Consider the following 15,281-nt stretch of genomic DNA (forward strand, 5'->3'; position numbering starts at 1 on the left):
ATGCATAATCTGCATAATTCAAATATATTAATTTATTATAATACATTAAGTATATTTAATATAATTAATGCTTATTTAAAAATCTTAATGGTCCTAAATGCAGGCATTATTTCCTTGCAGCACTTTGTAATTTTTTTCATTTTGATCGTGGGCTGAAATATGATCTGTGACATGTTTCATGAGATTCACCCAGGGACTTGAAATGATCTGAGTGGAAAAACATCATGCTCCGGCCAAGAATGAAAGTGTGCTTGACAATGCAGCGGCTATAATCAGTTTTATTGAGAAGGATCCTGGAACAGATGTGTCAAACACGATAAGATGTTATTCAACACCAAGTCAATTTGTGGAACACCGCTTACAAAAGAACGTGTCACGAAACATTCTGTTGAATGGCCTGAAGGTGAAATGCTGAGAAGTGGGATTAGAAGGGAAAGTGAAAGACCAGATTAGGAACACAAGAGACAGGATTATAGTGTGTAAATATGAGGTTGAAGACCGGGTCGAGTGGCACGAGCTCTGGAGACTGATCAAACACTCTTGAGTCCGCTCTAGTGTGTCCTTTCTTTCTCTTTTCATGTAATACGGTGTCTCCTGGTGTATGAGTCAGTCCATTCATATGCTGCTTTCCTGCAATAGCCAGCGATATAAATCTTCTGTTTATGTGTCATAGTTCAGTTTTTGCAGATGAGAAATGTTCGTTTGAAGCCATGAAGTATTCCCATGGCCCACTCCATTTGGGCAAAATACACGGCAAAAGCATTTGATGTAATATCTTTGATCACTTCACAGTTTAGTCCAGGCGCTGTTGCTGTCACACAGGGCCCAGTGTGATAATGGAGGTGGAAACCGGTAACATAAACATGGCGGAATAGAGACAGGAAAACGAAAGAAAGAAAATATTGCTCTGAAATCCCTGCTCTCAGTGAGAGGCCAATAAATTGAAAGAATGCAAACGGCGTAGTCAGAAACACAGGCTGCTTTTAAAAGTGACTGTAAAAGGCAGGCTAATCTGTTATGGTGTGTTGAGCCCTACACGTCCTAACAGCTACAATGCGCAGATAAGCGCGAGCTAAATTCCCGCAACCACAACAGCGGCACACAAACAACCGCAGGGCTCAGGAATGTCATCTGAGCTGAAACAGGTTTTGAGCCAGAAGGTTTACTAAATCAGAGCAGATGGGACTTGTTGCGCTATCTCCTCTGAAGTACCTCTGAGGCACCAAGTGATTCATTGACATTACGAAGCCACTGAATACATTTGCTCACTTTCCCCCTCTCTGCGTTTTTCCTTGGCTTGGAGTGAAGGATCTACAGAGCATCGCCGTGCTCCTACATGTGTGCTTGATTGTGGCTCGCCGTCACCGTGGAGTCTGAGGTCTGGCAGTACTCAGGCAGTAATGAGTCCTGCTGACCGCATTCTCCCAGCCTGTAGGCTGCTCAGCTCAGACCCAGTGCCAGCCTCTTAAAGAGACACTTCAACTCCATTTTCCATACAGTCGGCCCAAAACATATACACAGGACTCTACGGTTACACGTTTAATCAAAGTAGGTGCTGTGGAGCACGCTCACAAGCCCCAAGCAACAGGTGAAGCCAATCAGCAATCTCATGGTGTAGACGGGTAAAGCAGCTTGTAGTTTATCACAGTAGGCCCAAACGTATTTGTACATTTAAAGGATTAGTTCACTTCAGAATTCAAATTTCCTGATAATTTACTCACCCCCATGTCATCCAAGATGTTTATGTCTGTCTTTCTTCAGTCGAAAAGAAATTAAGGTTTTTGAGGAAAACATTCCAGGATTTTTCTCCATATAGTGGACTTCAACAGCTACCAACGGGTTGAAGGTCCAAACTGCAGTTTGAATGCAGCTTCAAAGGGCTCTACATGATACCAGCCGAGGAATAAGAGTCTTATCTAGCGAAATGATCACTAATTTAAAAAAGTAATAAATAAAAATTATATTTTTTTTTTTAACCAAAAATGCTTGTTTTGCACTAGCTCTGCAATATGCCATGTATTACGCAATCGCATTGGAAAGGTCATACGTGATGTAGGCAGAAGTACTGAGCAAGTGTTTACAAAGTGAATGTGCAAAGACTAAGTTAAACAGCTTTTACAAAAAAACCCCAAAAAAACAAAAAAAAAAACAACGATGTCGGACGATTTTGAAGTTGGAGGAGAAAATGAAGATGGAGTTTTTCGCCCTACCATGGTACTTCCGCCTACGTCATGCGTGACCTTTACAACGTTATTACATAATGCATGGTGCATCACAGTGCAAGATGAACATTTGTGGTTAAAAAGTATATAATTTTTATTTTTTTTTTTTTTTTAGAAAATGACTAATTGTTTCGCTAGATAAGACCCTTATTTGAGCACTTTGAAGCTGTGTTGAAACTGCAATTTAGACCATCAACCCGTTGGTAGCTGTTGAAGTCCACTATATGGAGAAAAATCCTGGAATGTTGTCCTCAAAAACCATAATTTCTTTTTTACGGTGGAAAGACATAAATATCTTGTATGACATGGGGGTGAGCAAATTATTAGGAAATTTGAATTCCGAAGTGAACTAATCCTTTAAGTCACGCTTAAAATTGTCTGAATGTCATTGCATGAAAAACAAACTAAGTGGCATATACAAGGAAAAAGTATGATTCTCCACAAACTACCTTTTCTGAGCAACTTTTTTTTTTTTTTGTTCACCTAAAAAGTACAATTCTGCCATCATTTACACACTCTCATGTTATTCCAAACCTGTATGATTTTCTTCTGTGGAACACAAAAGAATATTTTACAATAAAAGTCTGTGGGAACCAAAGTTGTTTTTGACCCCACTGACTAATTATATGGACAGAAACAGCTGAAATATTCTTCAAAATAACTTCTTTTGTGGTCTCAAGGTCATTCTTCATGGATGTTTTCCAGTCAGTTTCCCTCAAGTTCAAAAAGGCGTCCTAACAGAATAACCACCAGCATAGTTCATCATATTGACGGTTCCACAAAACTTGACAACCAGAAAGTGTCTAAGACTTTTTGTCTCAATTTTGAATAATAAATCTATATTTTGAAATCTAACTTTATTTTGTGAAATGTCTTCTTGACTGATAAGTGTGCTATAAATCTTTTTTTAAAAAAAATGGCCACTTGTTTTGATTTCTATAATGCAATCACTTTTTTTGTAATATGGTATAAGTGTCCACATACTTTTTAGGGCCTACTCATGACATTGATCAGCGTAAGATGAAGCAGTAGCTGAGGCTTTAACTCCAGGGTAAACATCTGTGGTTTGACCCTATTAAAGCAAAGGGTAAAGTAGGCAGCTCAGAGTCACTATTGAAGCTGTAATGGGAGGCTGGTCAAGAGGTGAGCAGAGAATATGAGTACTTCACAGATCTCACACCTTGATGAACAGGCTATGCTAGCTGCTTCTGGTTTCTAAAGTACAAAAGTTACAGAAAGATTGCAAAGAAGCTGTTCTGTAAGTAAATTTTAAAAGTACAGACTGAAATATAGCACACTTTGTGGACAAATGACACGTAAAACAGATCAGTCTCCATGTGTTCTGAGTTGTAGCTATTATTTCTTAGCACTGCAGTAAGGCTTAACAGGAAATGATGCAACAAGCCAGCCAAGTCTCTACGAGGGCGTTTGGCTCACAAGCCTATAATCAAGACACTAGTCCTCATGACAGTCTCACAGTGTCTGCAGCAGAAACGTAGGAGAGGGTAAATAAAAACACAAAAATCCTCCAAGATGTCCTGGTTCCAAAATACATCACTGGGTATCCATTAGATACATCAAAATAACATGTGAATCATGTCTCCTTGAGGGACGACACGTAGGAGGTTTGCCCTTCTGTGAAAGGCTTAAATATTAGAGACATTTATTATTAAATTCCTACACCAGTTATTCATTAAAATCTGTAAAACGAAAAGTAACCGAACAATGTGGAAAGGCCAGGCTGTAGGTTGTGGGCTGGCAGGAACGACTTTAAGCTTTAAGTGGCCGTTAACCTGAACCTGCCATTATTATTTATTTACTTTCATCTCTTTAATAATGATCATTATAATTATCACATGGGCTCCCATTTCAGGGCCAAATCCCCCAACACGTAATAATCCAGCACCATTTGAACACCAGCTTGTTAAAAATGGAATGAGGGGAAAGAAAAAAAGGGAACATGTGGAAAACAACGGCCTGCCTGACACAGACCAATAAAGTTGGCTGCCTTTATGAAAGAAAAGCTCTAATGGGCTTGGAGACACCTCTAGAGCCAAGTACCCAACAGCAAGCTGTAAAAGTGAGAGTTCAGACCGCCTTTAACAGGCCCCTGAGCCGCACCGCTGAACATATGCTCGCTAGAGTGCATGCATGTCATCGTACAGAAGCTCAATATAGTCCTCTGTTCAAATGCTTCAGAACCTGTTGTCCACAAAAACAAGCAAAGGCACAGTCACACACACCAGCACAGGCCTTCATTGTCAGACGGTAATGGTTATTTCCTGAAGAGCAGCACGCATTTGGCATATTTAGTTTGTTACCTGTCAACCAGCGCAATACAGGAAATAGTTGAAGTGTAAGGGAAACTCACAGCTCCGACAATAGACTCAACAAGCTTCCTGTAGTAGGGCCTGGCCGGGCGGCCCAGCATGGTATAGCAGTGCAGGATGGGAAATGAGGGCACAGGAACACTGAAGTAAGTGACTTATTCAAAACTAATATTAATAAGCATGTTGTGGCCATCAACCAATAAATTTACAAAAATAAAATTTAAAAAAATTGTATGAAATGCTACAAGTAAATTTAGGCATCACATTTTAAGATTTGCTAAATATTTAAAGGTGCCCTAGAACTTCATTTTTAAAATATGTAATATAAGTCTAAGGTGTCCCCTGAATGTGTCTGTGAAGTTTCAGCTCAAAATACCCCACAGATTTTTTTTTAATTCATTTTTTAACTGCCTATTTTGGGGCATCATTAACTATGCACCGATATATAGGTTGCGGCCCCTTTAATTCTCGTGCTCCCCCGCCCCCGGAACTCGCGCTTGCCTTGAACAGCATAAACAGTTTACACAGCTAACATAACCCTCAAAATGGATCTTTACAAGATGTTCGTCATGCATGCTGCATGCATACATCGGATCATGTGAGTACAGTATTTATTTCGATGTATTACATTTGATTCTGAATGAGTTTGAGGCTATGCTGCGTGGCTAAAGCTAACATTACACACTGTTGGAGAGATTTATAAAGAATGAAGTTGTGTTTATGCATTATACAGACTGCAAGTGTTTAAAAATGAAAATAGTGACGGCTCTCTTGTCTCCGTGAATACAGTAATAAACGATGGTAACCACATTTAACAGTACATTAGCAACATGCTAACGAAACATTTAGAAAGACAATTCACAAATATCACTAAAAATATCATGTTATCATGGATCACGTCAGTTATTATTGCTCCATCTGCCATTTTCGCTATTGTCCTTGCTTGCTTACCTAGTCTGATGATTCAGCTGTGCACAGATCCAGACGTTAATACTGGCTGCCCTTGTCTAATGTCTCGATCATGAGCTGGCATATGCACATATTGGGGGCGTACACCCCGACTGTTACTTAACAGTCGGTGTTATGTTGAGATCCGCCTGTTTTCCGGAGGTCTTTTAAACAAATGAGATTTATATAAGAAGGAGGAAACAATGGAGTTTGAAACTCAGTGTATGTCTTTTCCATGTACTGAACTCTTGTTATTCAACTATGCCAATATAAATTCAATATTTAATTCTAGGGCACCTTTAAAGGGTTAGCTCGCCCAAAATTAACTTATGCCGTTCCAAAACCGTAAGACCTTTTTTCATCTTCAAAACACAAATTAAGATATTTTTGATCAAATACTGAGTTTTTTTATTTTTATTTATCTCCCATAAAAAGCAACGAAATTACCACATTCAAGGTCAAGACATCGTTAAACTAGTCTATGTGACTACAGTGGTACAACCTCAATGTTATGAAGTGACAAGAATACTTTTTGTGCACAAAAAACAAAACAAAAATAACTACTTTCTTTAACAATTTGACCTGTTTTCATACGCAGTTGACACAGTGAACAGTGCAGGCTTCCTTGTTTACGTCACGAACACCGGCTCAGTATTGGCCAAGCTGTTAATGTGAGCACTACGACGCATGCGTGTGATGCTGACGCTGGAGCCGGCCAATACTGAGACAGCGTTTGGACGTAAACACAGAAACGCTGAACTGCGGTCACTGTGTCAAATGCGTGGTCTGACAGGGCAGAGAAGAAATTGTTGAATAAAGTCGTTATTTTTGTTTTGTTTTTAGGCACAAAAAGTATTCTCGTCGCTTCATAATATTAAGGTTGAACTACTGTAGTCACGTTGACTATTTTAACAATGTCTTTACTACTTTGGACCTTGAATGTGGTAATTTCGTTGCTTTCTATGGGAGATAGAAAATCCTCTCGGATTTCATCAAAAATATCTTAAACAGTGTTCCGAAGAGGAACGAAGGTCTTGCAGGTTTGGAACGATATGAGGGTGATTAATTAATGACAGAAATTTCATTTTTGTCTGAACTGAGGATCCCAGGGAAAGAGCTATGGGGGGGGGACTAAACCAAACTAAAGATATAGAACAAATCTAGTGAGCTCAATATCACCACAATCTCTGAGAATTTGCTGTATAAATAAAAATGCCTCAATTTGATTGTTATATTTTAGCCTACTTGGGTTTCCTCACAGTCGAGTAACTAGATCTTCCTGCTGCCAGTTTTCCTGTCCTATGAGGCTCAACTATAAGTGCTCAACTTCACCTTCACCACTGAAAGCAGAAAATTCCATAGTTCGTTTATTAGTTCCAGGATTGAAAGCCTGGGTTAAATGTGTTGAATGACATGACATTTCTCAGAAGAACATGCCGCCATATGCAGTCAGGAGAGATTGTTCCATGTCAGAAGCTGACCTGCCCTCAGATCAGCTTTCACCAAGAAAAAAAAAAACATAAAACAACAAAACACGCTCAGCAGCATTTATTTGCAGTTCAACTCTCACCCTGTCTTGTTCTCATTGGCACTCCAGTCTCCCTCACCATTTAACAGGAACCTTTGCAATGACCGAGGGTAGTTACCCTTTGTTTTAAAGGCTCTGGTTGACTTTACGAGTGAGAGAAATTGCTGCCAGCACCCATTTCTTCTTTTGTTTCTGTACAGGGAGGGGAACAGCAGAACGAAGAATATATTTAAAGAGCCTAACAAGCAGACAGTGACCACCCCAAACAATTGTAAGGTTAAAACTGTGTCAGTGCAATGAACAAAAACAACTTTTAAACTGTTGTACCAAACAAAAGACTGAAATTTATTTTCTAAAATGCATTCCCACCCAAGAGACTTCAAATTGCCTTGGTCATTTCCTTTTGTATACAATATTATGAGCTTAACTCTAAAAGGAGGTAATGGGGTTGTGAGCTTTGACATAGTAATTTAAACTTCTTAATCTCTTTCGATCTGTTTTGTTCCTAACAGACTCCGTAGAGGCATAACTCTAATTCTTGATAGGAGGAAAAAGCTCTCTCCCATGGCTTTCATGTTGCCAAGAATAGACAGCGTTTATGACTGCAAGATATCATTCCCTGAAATAGAAAGGCACTTAGAAAAATAAACTTCAAAGAACTAAACAGAAACAGATAGTAAGACCTCATGACATCATCGGGCAACTCTGAGATACTCAAGAGTCAAATGTAAACAATGAATCTACTGTTTTTAAGCAACAAGGGTGGACCACTGCAAAATTGCTGAGTGTTGTTTTGTAGCCTGGAAATCTTGTTGACTGTATAACAAAATATTACGTAACAAAGTGTACTTTGACTCATAGCTAGGTTCACATGGAATCTGTGCCCACAAATATACAAAGAACGTGGCACAGTTCTCAACAGAACTGCATCCGTCACTGACGAAGTTTTACACATCAACATCTTTATTTATTGAATATTTTGGCTTACTTGTTAAGCTTTCAGCTATTGATAAGCATCAAGTATCTTTAGACGGTGTATACCATTTGTCTGTCTTGACATGCACCAAAAACTCTGATTAAAGGTACACTATGTAACTTTTTTTGTTCAAAATTAATTTTATTTGAACAATATTACTATTTTACTATATTTTTGATCAAATAAATGTAGCCTTGTAAAGAATAAGAACATAAGAGACTTCTTTCGAAAACAAAAAAATATTATCATCCCAAACTTTTAATGGTATGTGTACCCCCCCCCCCCCCCCACACACACACCTACCTTATTTTATCATTCATCAACCTAACATACCATATCTAAACCAATTTTTTTTTTTCTAAAATAGATCATAGAAAATGTTTGTGTGCTTTGCTCAAACACTAATTCCATTCACCCTACAACTGCAACTGCCTACATTAACACACTAAAACACACATTTACAGTCTTGCTCATTGACACCCTCTTCCCCATTCCTCTCCTTAACATATAAACACACTCACAATTTCAAACCAGTCACCCAATCCATTGTTTCTATGCACAGCCAAATGTGACCCCAATGGTCTCTCCACACACCCAAAGATGTGTATTGTGTCCAATACAATCACTGCTAAATGAGAGAATGAACTACCTAAAGACTACATGAATGCCACACAACAGTCTCTAACGGGGGCCATTACATTCTGATAATGTGAGTCATTTGAGAGAAAAGAAGTGTGCAGTCCCTCATGTCTGCATTTACCTGAAACGGAGACAAAGTCTCCATTACTGTCAACCCATATGAGAGAAGATCAGAAGGGCATCAAATCAATAAAATTTAATAATGTAATTCAGATGAATATCTTGGCAGAAAGTGTTTGTTTGCTAATGCATCGCAAATGTGAAGAGACGGGTTCTGTGCTTTCTGGGCCTGATGAGAATAAAAAGCGAGGCCATTATCCTGCTATGTTTTTAAAGGCCACCATCCATTAAAACAGGCAGTGATGCTTCTGCAAACACTGGGTATCATCCAAATACTACGAAATCAATTCTCCTGCTGCTTCAGTCTGCTTTGTATTATAAATTGCTGCTGCATTTCTATTGTGCATCTAGATGAAACAAAACAGATGATCCTTTCATTTTTGTTTGCTATAGGGGTTTGGGATTCAAAACAGACACACTGCATCTACTGCCAAGCATCTGTATGGTCCACTGAGAAGTAAGCAATGGTCAAGTGTAGTGTTGTCAAAAGTACCGACTTCGGTACAAATGTTAAAAATGTGACGCTTTGAGGGCTGTTGAGTGGATTCGTAAACACCTCTGATTGGCCATTGTGTTCACGCACTCATCAGATATGTCTGTGATTGGCTACAATGACCGTCGCTTCAAAAGAGTCACATTTTGAAGTATTGAAGTAGGTACATTTGACAACACTAGTCAAGTGCAGACAAAAATCAAACTGGCTTACCCTCAGCCGGCAGCGAGAGGAGGACGGTAGCTCCCAAAACGGCAAATACGACGACCATGGAAGTGCTTTTCATGATGTTGGCTTAGTTGCAAAACTGTAAGGCTGTCTTGGTTGTGCCGTTCTCTGCCACTTTTGAGACAATGAAGTGACCAGTTAGCGATGAACGCGAGTAGACTGATGAAGAGTTTGCGAGTGTGATGAAGACTTCAAGGCCTCTTTACAGCCTCCTCCGGTTTAAGACCCTGTAATGAAGAGAGAGGAACACTTATTAATATTTCAGCTCGACCATTGTGACATGTTTCCTTCCTTAGTGCCAGAAAGCAAGAGAGGTGGTATTCAAATTCCTTTGCACTTCCACCTTAGCACCATGACTTGTGAGAGCGTGACCCCTGACCCTGTATCAGAACGTAGATGTGGAATGGCAGCTCTGGAAATCTGGAAGGCTGCTTAAAGAGATAGTTCACCCCAAAATTTTTTCATCATTTACCAACACTCATTTTGTTCAAAACCCATATGACTGACTTTCTTCAGTGGAAAACAAAAGATGATATTTTGAGAAAATGTCTCAAGTGATGCTTTGTCCATATAGTGGAAGCCAATGGTCATCAGGACTGTTACCAACACTCCTCAAAATATCTTCTTTTGTGTCATACAGGTTTGGAACAAAATGAGGAGTGTCCCGTTCAAATGGCTGGTGTTGGGTTCTGTCCAGCGTTAATAACATAATGTGTCTGCTCTCTCTTAGCTCCTGCTTGTCTCGATGCAATTAGTGGCTCCCAGAGGCTCTGCGGGACTGGGGGCCTGAATTAACAGGCACAGAGAGGGGGCCGGTGTCTGTCACTTTTCATTTGGCCGAGGGGGACAAAGAGCCCCGACCTGCGCCCTACTTTTCACACTTCCCTGACTCCTGGGTAATGGGGAAACAAAAGGCGGGGCTCCTCTGGCTTACAGGGACCCCTTAAGACAGACTGGATCCCTCTCCACACAGGACCACAGGGCATGGGATGGAGAGATAGGACCTGCAACAGGTTTTAACAACTTAACCCATCTCTGTTAAAAGGCAGTTCATAGGCAGTACAATTAACTTATTGTATACAATGGCTTTTTTTTAGCAAACAAGAAAACAAACAAATAAAACAAAAAAAAAATCTCTAAATCTCAGCTAAATCTCAGCTAAATCTCAAACCTCCAGGGAATCGCCCGTTTTACAGAGGAGCTACAGCTTGCAAAAATAGAATGCGACAGAGCTTGTAATAAAACAAGAATCTGCATTGGCTTTTCTTTTCGGAGATGGTGAGAACTGAGGGATTTGAAATGTTGTAAAAGCGATGCAGAGATGGCATTTTTATTACTCAACAGTTTAATAAGGTATTTTATTGAACAGGTAAATTGCCATATGTAGCTCTCTAACAGAGTTCATTGTAAAGCATTATTTTGTGAAGGCTCATTTCATTATGGTCGTAGCAATGTGCTGGAATTTATTTTCAAGGAAGTACCATGTCTATTAATGGGTATAGCTACAGTAACATCTTTAGCTAGTCAGCACGAGATCCTTTCCATCTTAACTGGTTATATCGCTTAAGCCTAGTAGTTCATATTTTCTGAGTAGTAGGATAACCATATTAATCTGCACAGTCACACAGAGCCAAAGCACATGTTTTTCCGCAAAATACATGCATTTGGCTAGAGGGACAAAAGTTACATAGTGTACCTTTAAATAACCAGAATCACTTTGTAGTTTCGCCTTGGGTGAGATAAAGGCCAAAGACTGGTAAAAACATGCCAGGACTAGTCAGTGTGGAAAACTTTGGGGCCTGAGGACAGGAAGTGTGCTGACAGAGAAAGAACAATCCTATCATGAGGCTCCCCACCACAGTCACAGCACACAAACAATATTAAATAAAGTAATAATAATAATAATAATAATAATTTAAAAAAAACACTTTATATTCAAAAAGAAATAATTTCCAATCTAAATCACAAAGACATTGTTTGGAAAATCAATTTTCTCAAGTTAAGAATTACTAGAATTACTACAAATGTGAATGTGCAGAGGAACACAGCTTAATATCAATAACAGAGTTTGAAAACTGGCACAAAGTGAATCTCTGCAGCAGATAGACCACTATTAAATCAGAAAGCAAATGGTTGTGCAGCTAAATTGCATAATTTATAGTCTCACTGAGCATTCTTTCAGAGCAAAGCTCCTCATTAATTTCCTTTGAATGGATGAAAGACCAGAGAGATGGGGGTAAAGGTACAGCAACTGTAGCCACCATATAGAATGACCACACCTTATAGCAAATCACTGAGGCATGGCATGTGGTTTCTGGGAAGGCATTCCCACAGTCGTCAATCATATGATGCTTGAAAGGGAAGTCGCTGTGGAGACAGAAATCTGAGGAAGAACAGAGCGAGCTGTGTCACTCGTTTCCCTAAAGATAATGCTGCTTTGACAGGTCCTTTGAATATCTTTGTTTTTTCAGCTAAGTCCATTTCATAGAATTAAAGACTAACAGCAAGACGCCAAACTTCCCCTTCCAGACAGATTTTGGAAAGTCAGGTGAGATGAACAACTAAGGGGATCACCTGAGATCCTGTTAAGTCTGTGGTCTTGATCGATGCACAATAAAGAAAATGTAGTCAAAACCAGAGCCTTACATGGGGGTGGGGGGTCCCGCAGTCCATGAGGGACATTAACAGCGGGTCCTTGTGGTAATTACATTATGTCGGGCAGGAAATCCAAACGTTCAACTATCATCCATTGACCTCAAATATGGCTTATCATTTGAAACACGTAAGTAGTAGCAACTTTACATGGCTGCTCGCTCTAACATTATCCTAGATAAATGTGTTTGTGTGGAGTGTGGGAGGCAGCTAAAGAATAGCGTGCTTACTGCACAGCATGGAGGCGTCAGTGCGATCACTTGCATTTTTTAAGCTTAATATATTCTTAATATATTCAAACTGCCATTTTTTTGTCATACAGATAAGAGTAATCATTCTGAACTGTAAAGGGTCTACTTTTATTTGTGTACACTCACAATAACAACAAAAAATTATTTTGTAAAATAAAGAAAACAAACAGGATGCGCTTTCTCAGTGCCGTCTCAGTCTACCTGAACAGCAGCGTGTCACATAAATGAACCGAAACTCAGAGTATAGGCTATTTCCTCACAGACATGAGAAATATAAATCTTAAATGTCTACTTTTAAACTAACCATTTTAAATCAAATACAACTACTCTCTGGTTATGTAATCCATAGGAAAGGTTCATATCTCTCTATAGGTGCATTACTGCAGAGATGACGTGTCGGCATCGTCAATTTCATCTTTGCAGCCGACACCGACTCATAAAACACTAGTTTATTAATAAACAATTAAAACGCTATTTTATAATAATAAACATATATAAACTAGCTATTATCCGACACATACATAATCATTACTTTTGCCAGAGCTTTGGGGCAAGCTTTATGCGTGCCCTTGAGCATGAGGCATATATTCCGCCCCTCAGTATATTTAAGTAATTAAATTAATATTAACGCGTGATTAGTCGACTAATGGCTTAAGTGAATGACTACAAGTCGAATAGAAAAATCTTTAGTCAGGGGAAGGAAGGCGGGAAGCCCTAGCGACAACACAACACTACTAACGCAACTCAACCAATTCTCCCCTTTATTTTGCGTATACCTTGGGCCGGAACTGTTTAAATGAAGAATATTATGATGTGTATGGTCCCCGAAGAAAACTCGAGGTGTTTCAGGGAGTTAAGAAACTGTGTTTACTGATATAGAGAATAATTCTTTGTAACTTTGCGGAAATTTCCCTTTTCAAACAGGAACATTACACACTAAAGAAAGTTGAAAATATAAAAAAGCATAATAGGTCCTCTTTTACTAAACCTAGTGTAACACAATGTCCAGTGTAGACAGCATCATTGATTATAATGGGTTGTATTTTGCTTTTGGTGCATTGCATTGTGTCACTTCACGCCATTTGCGTTCGATATAACTTTGTTTTAAATATGAACTATTTACTTAATATTTTTAAAAATTAACTTTATATATTATATTTATATTTTAACTTTATTAACATTAACTTCATCAAAGAGGCATTCGATGATGGTAAAAATAATCTAAATGGAAAAAACAGGTGAAACGAGTATACCCAATTTAATAACCAATATCGAAATATAGCGGGGGAAAAAAACCCTCTAAAATCAGCAGATAACCAATATGATACAGATTTATAACACATAGGTAATGAGAAACTCTTAAAGGTGCCATAGAATTGAAAATTGAATTTACATTGCCATAGTTGAATAACAAGAGTTCAGTACATGGAAATGACATACAGTGAGTCTCAAAAACCATTGTTTCCTCCTTCTTATATAAATCTCATTTGTTTAAAAGACCTCCGAAGAACAGGCAAATCTCAACATAACACCGACTGTTACGTAACAGTCGGGGTGTACGCCCCCAATATTTGCATATGCCAGCCCACGGTCCCAACATTATCATTATGAAAGGCATTAGACAAGCCAGTCATTACAACTGGATCTGGATCAACGTCTGAATCAACAGACTTTATGCAGGTAAGCAAGCAAGAACAACAGCGAAAAATGGCAGATGGAGGCAATAATAACTGACATGATCCATAATATCATGATATTTTTAGTGATATTTGTAAATTGTCTTTCTAAATGTTTCGTTAGCATGTTGCTAATGTACTGTTAAATGTGGTTAAAGTTACCATCGTTTCTTACTGTATTCACAGAGATCAGAGTCATGTTGTTATTTTCATTATTAACCCATTTGTGCCCAAATTTTTCTGAATGGTTTTATGCATATAGTCCTGTTAATAGTGTCCTATGTGAACATGTTCTGCATTTATTTTTCCCAAGTTTTTGTTTTTTTTCTTAAAAAACGTGTTTGAATGTGCGGCAACTATAGTTGCCGGTGGGCAAATATGTTGTATGCGCCCCTCAATGTAAAATTTGAATAGGAGGAGAACATTTATGCATCTAACTCAAAATAACTGCTTTTAACAGATCAACAGATCAATCAAAGTTGAAGAACATTCAATGCGAACACAAAAAAGCTGCATCTAGCTTATAATCTCTTGAATATGAAAACACAACAAACAACAAATCCATTTGTTTTAAAGTGATGGAACATAGTGCAGAACAAAGTGCAGCCGTTAAGTTGCTCCAACAGAGCATTGTGAATTAAAATGTTAAATTACATTGTTCATTAGAAAAAATTACATCTATATGTGACCCTGGACCACAAACCCAGTCATAAGCTGCACTGGTATATTTGTAGCAATAGCAAACAATACATTGTATAGGTCAAAATTATTGATTTTTTTTCTTTAAATGCCAAAAATCATTAGGATTAAGTAAAGATCATGTTCAATTAAGATATTTTGTAAATTTTCTACTGTAAATATATAAAAAATTATTTTTGTAAATGGATATACATTGTTAAGGACTTCATTTGGTCAACTTTAAGGCAATCATCTCAATATTTCAATTTTTTTGCACCTTCAGATTACAGATTTTCAAATAGTTGAGTCTCGGCCAAATGTCATATCATAACAAACCATACATCAATGGAAAGCTTATATATATATTCACCTTTCAGATGATGTCTAAATATTAATTTTAAAAAATTGACCCTTATGACTGGTTTTGTAGTCCAGGGTCACATATAACAAACAAACAAAAAATAAATAAATTAAAAATAAATTAATTAACAAATAACAATATATAATATATAACAATATAAAATATTATGAAAGCAAAAA

General features: G+C 38.2%; 1 protein-coding gene across 1 annotated transcript in view; it reads right to left on the reverse strand.

The window, feature by feature from the left end:
* Positions 1-15,281, reverse strand: part of bmpr1ab (bone morphogenetic protein receptor, type IAb) — a 44,789-nt gene that overhangs the window by 11,357 nt on the left and 18,151 nt on the right. The window contains 1 exon segment of the mRNA XM_048171242.1: positions 9,470-9,711. Within this exon segment, the coding sequence (XP_048027199.1) occupies positions 9,470-9,542 (73 nt within the window). The 5' untranslated portion in view covers positions 9,543-9,711.

The sequence above is a fragment of the Megalobrama amblycephala genome, linkage group LG20 (assembly GCF_018812025.1).
Source record: "Megalobrama amblycephala isolate DHTTF-2021 linkage group LG20, ASM1881202v1, whole genome shotgun sequence".
Taxonomy (NCBI): Eukaryota; Metazoa; Chordata; class Actinopteri; order Cypriniformes; family Xenocyprididae; genus Megalobrama; species Megalobrama amblycephala.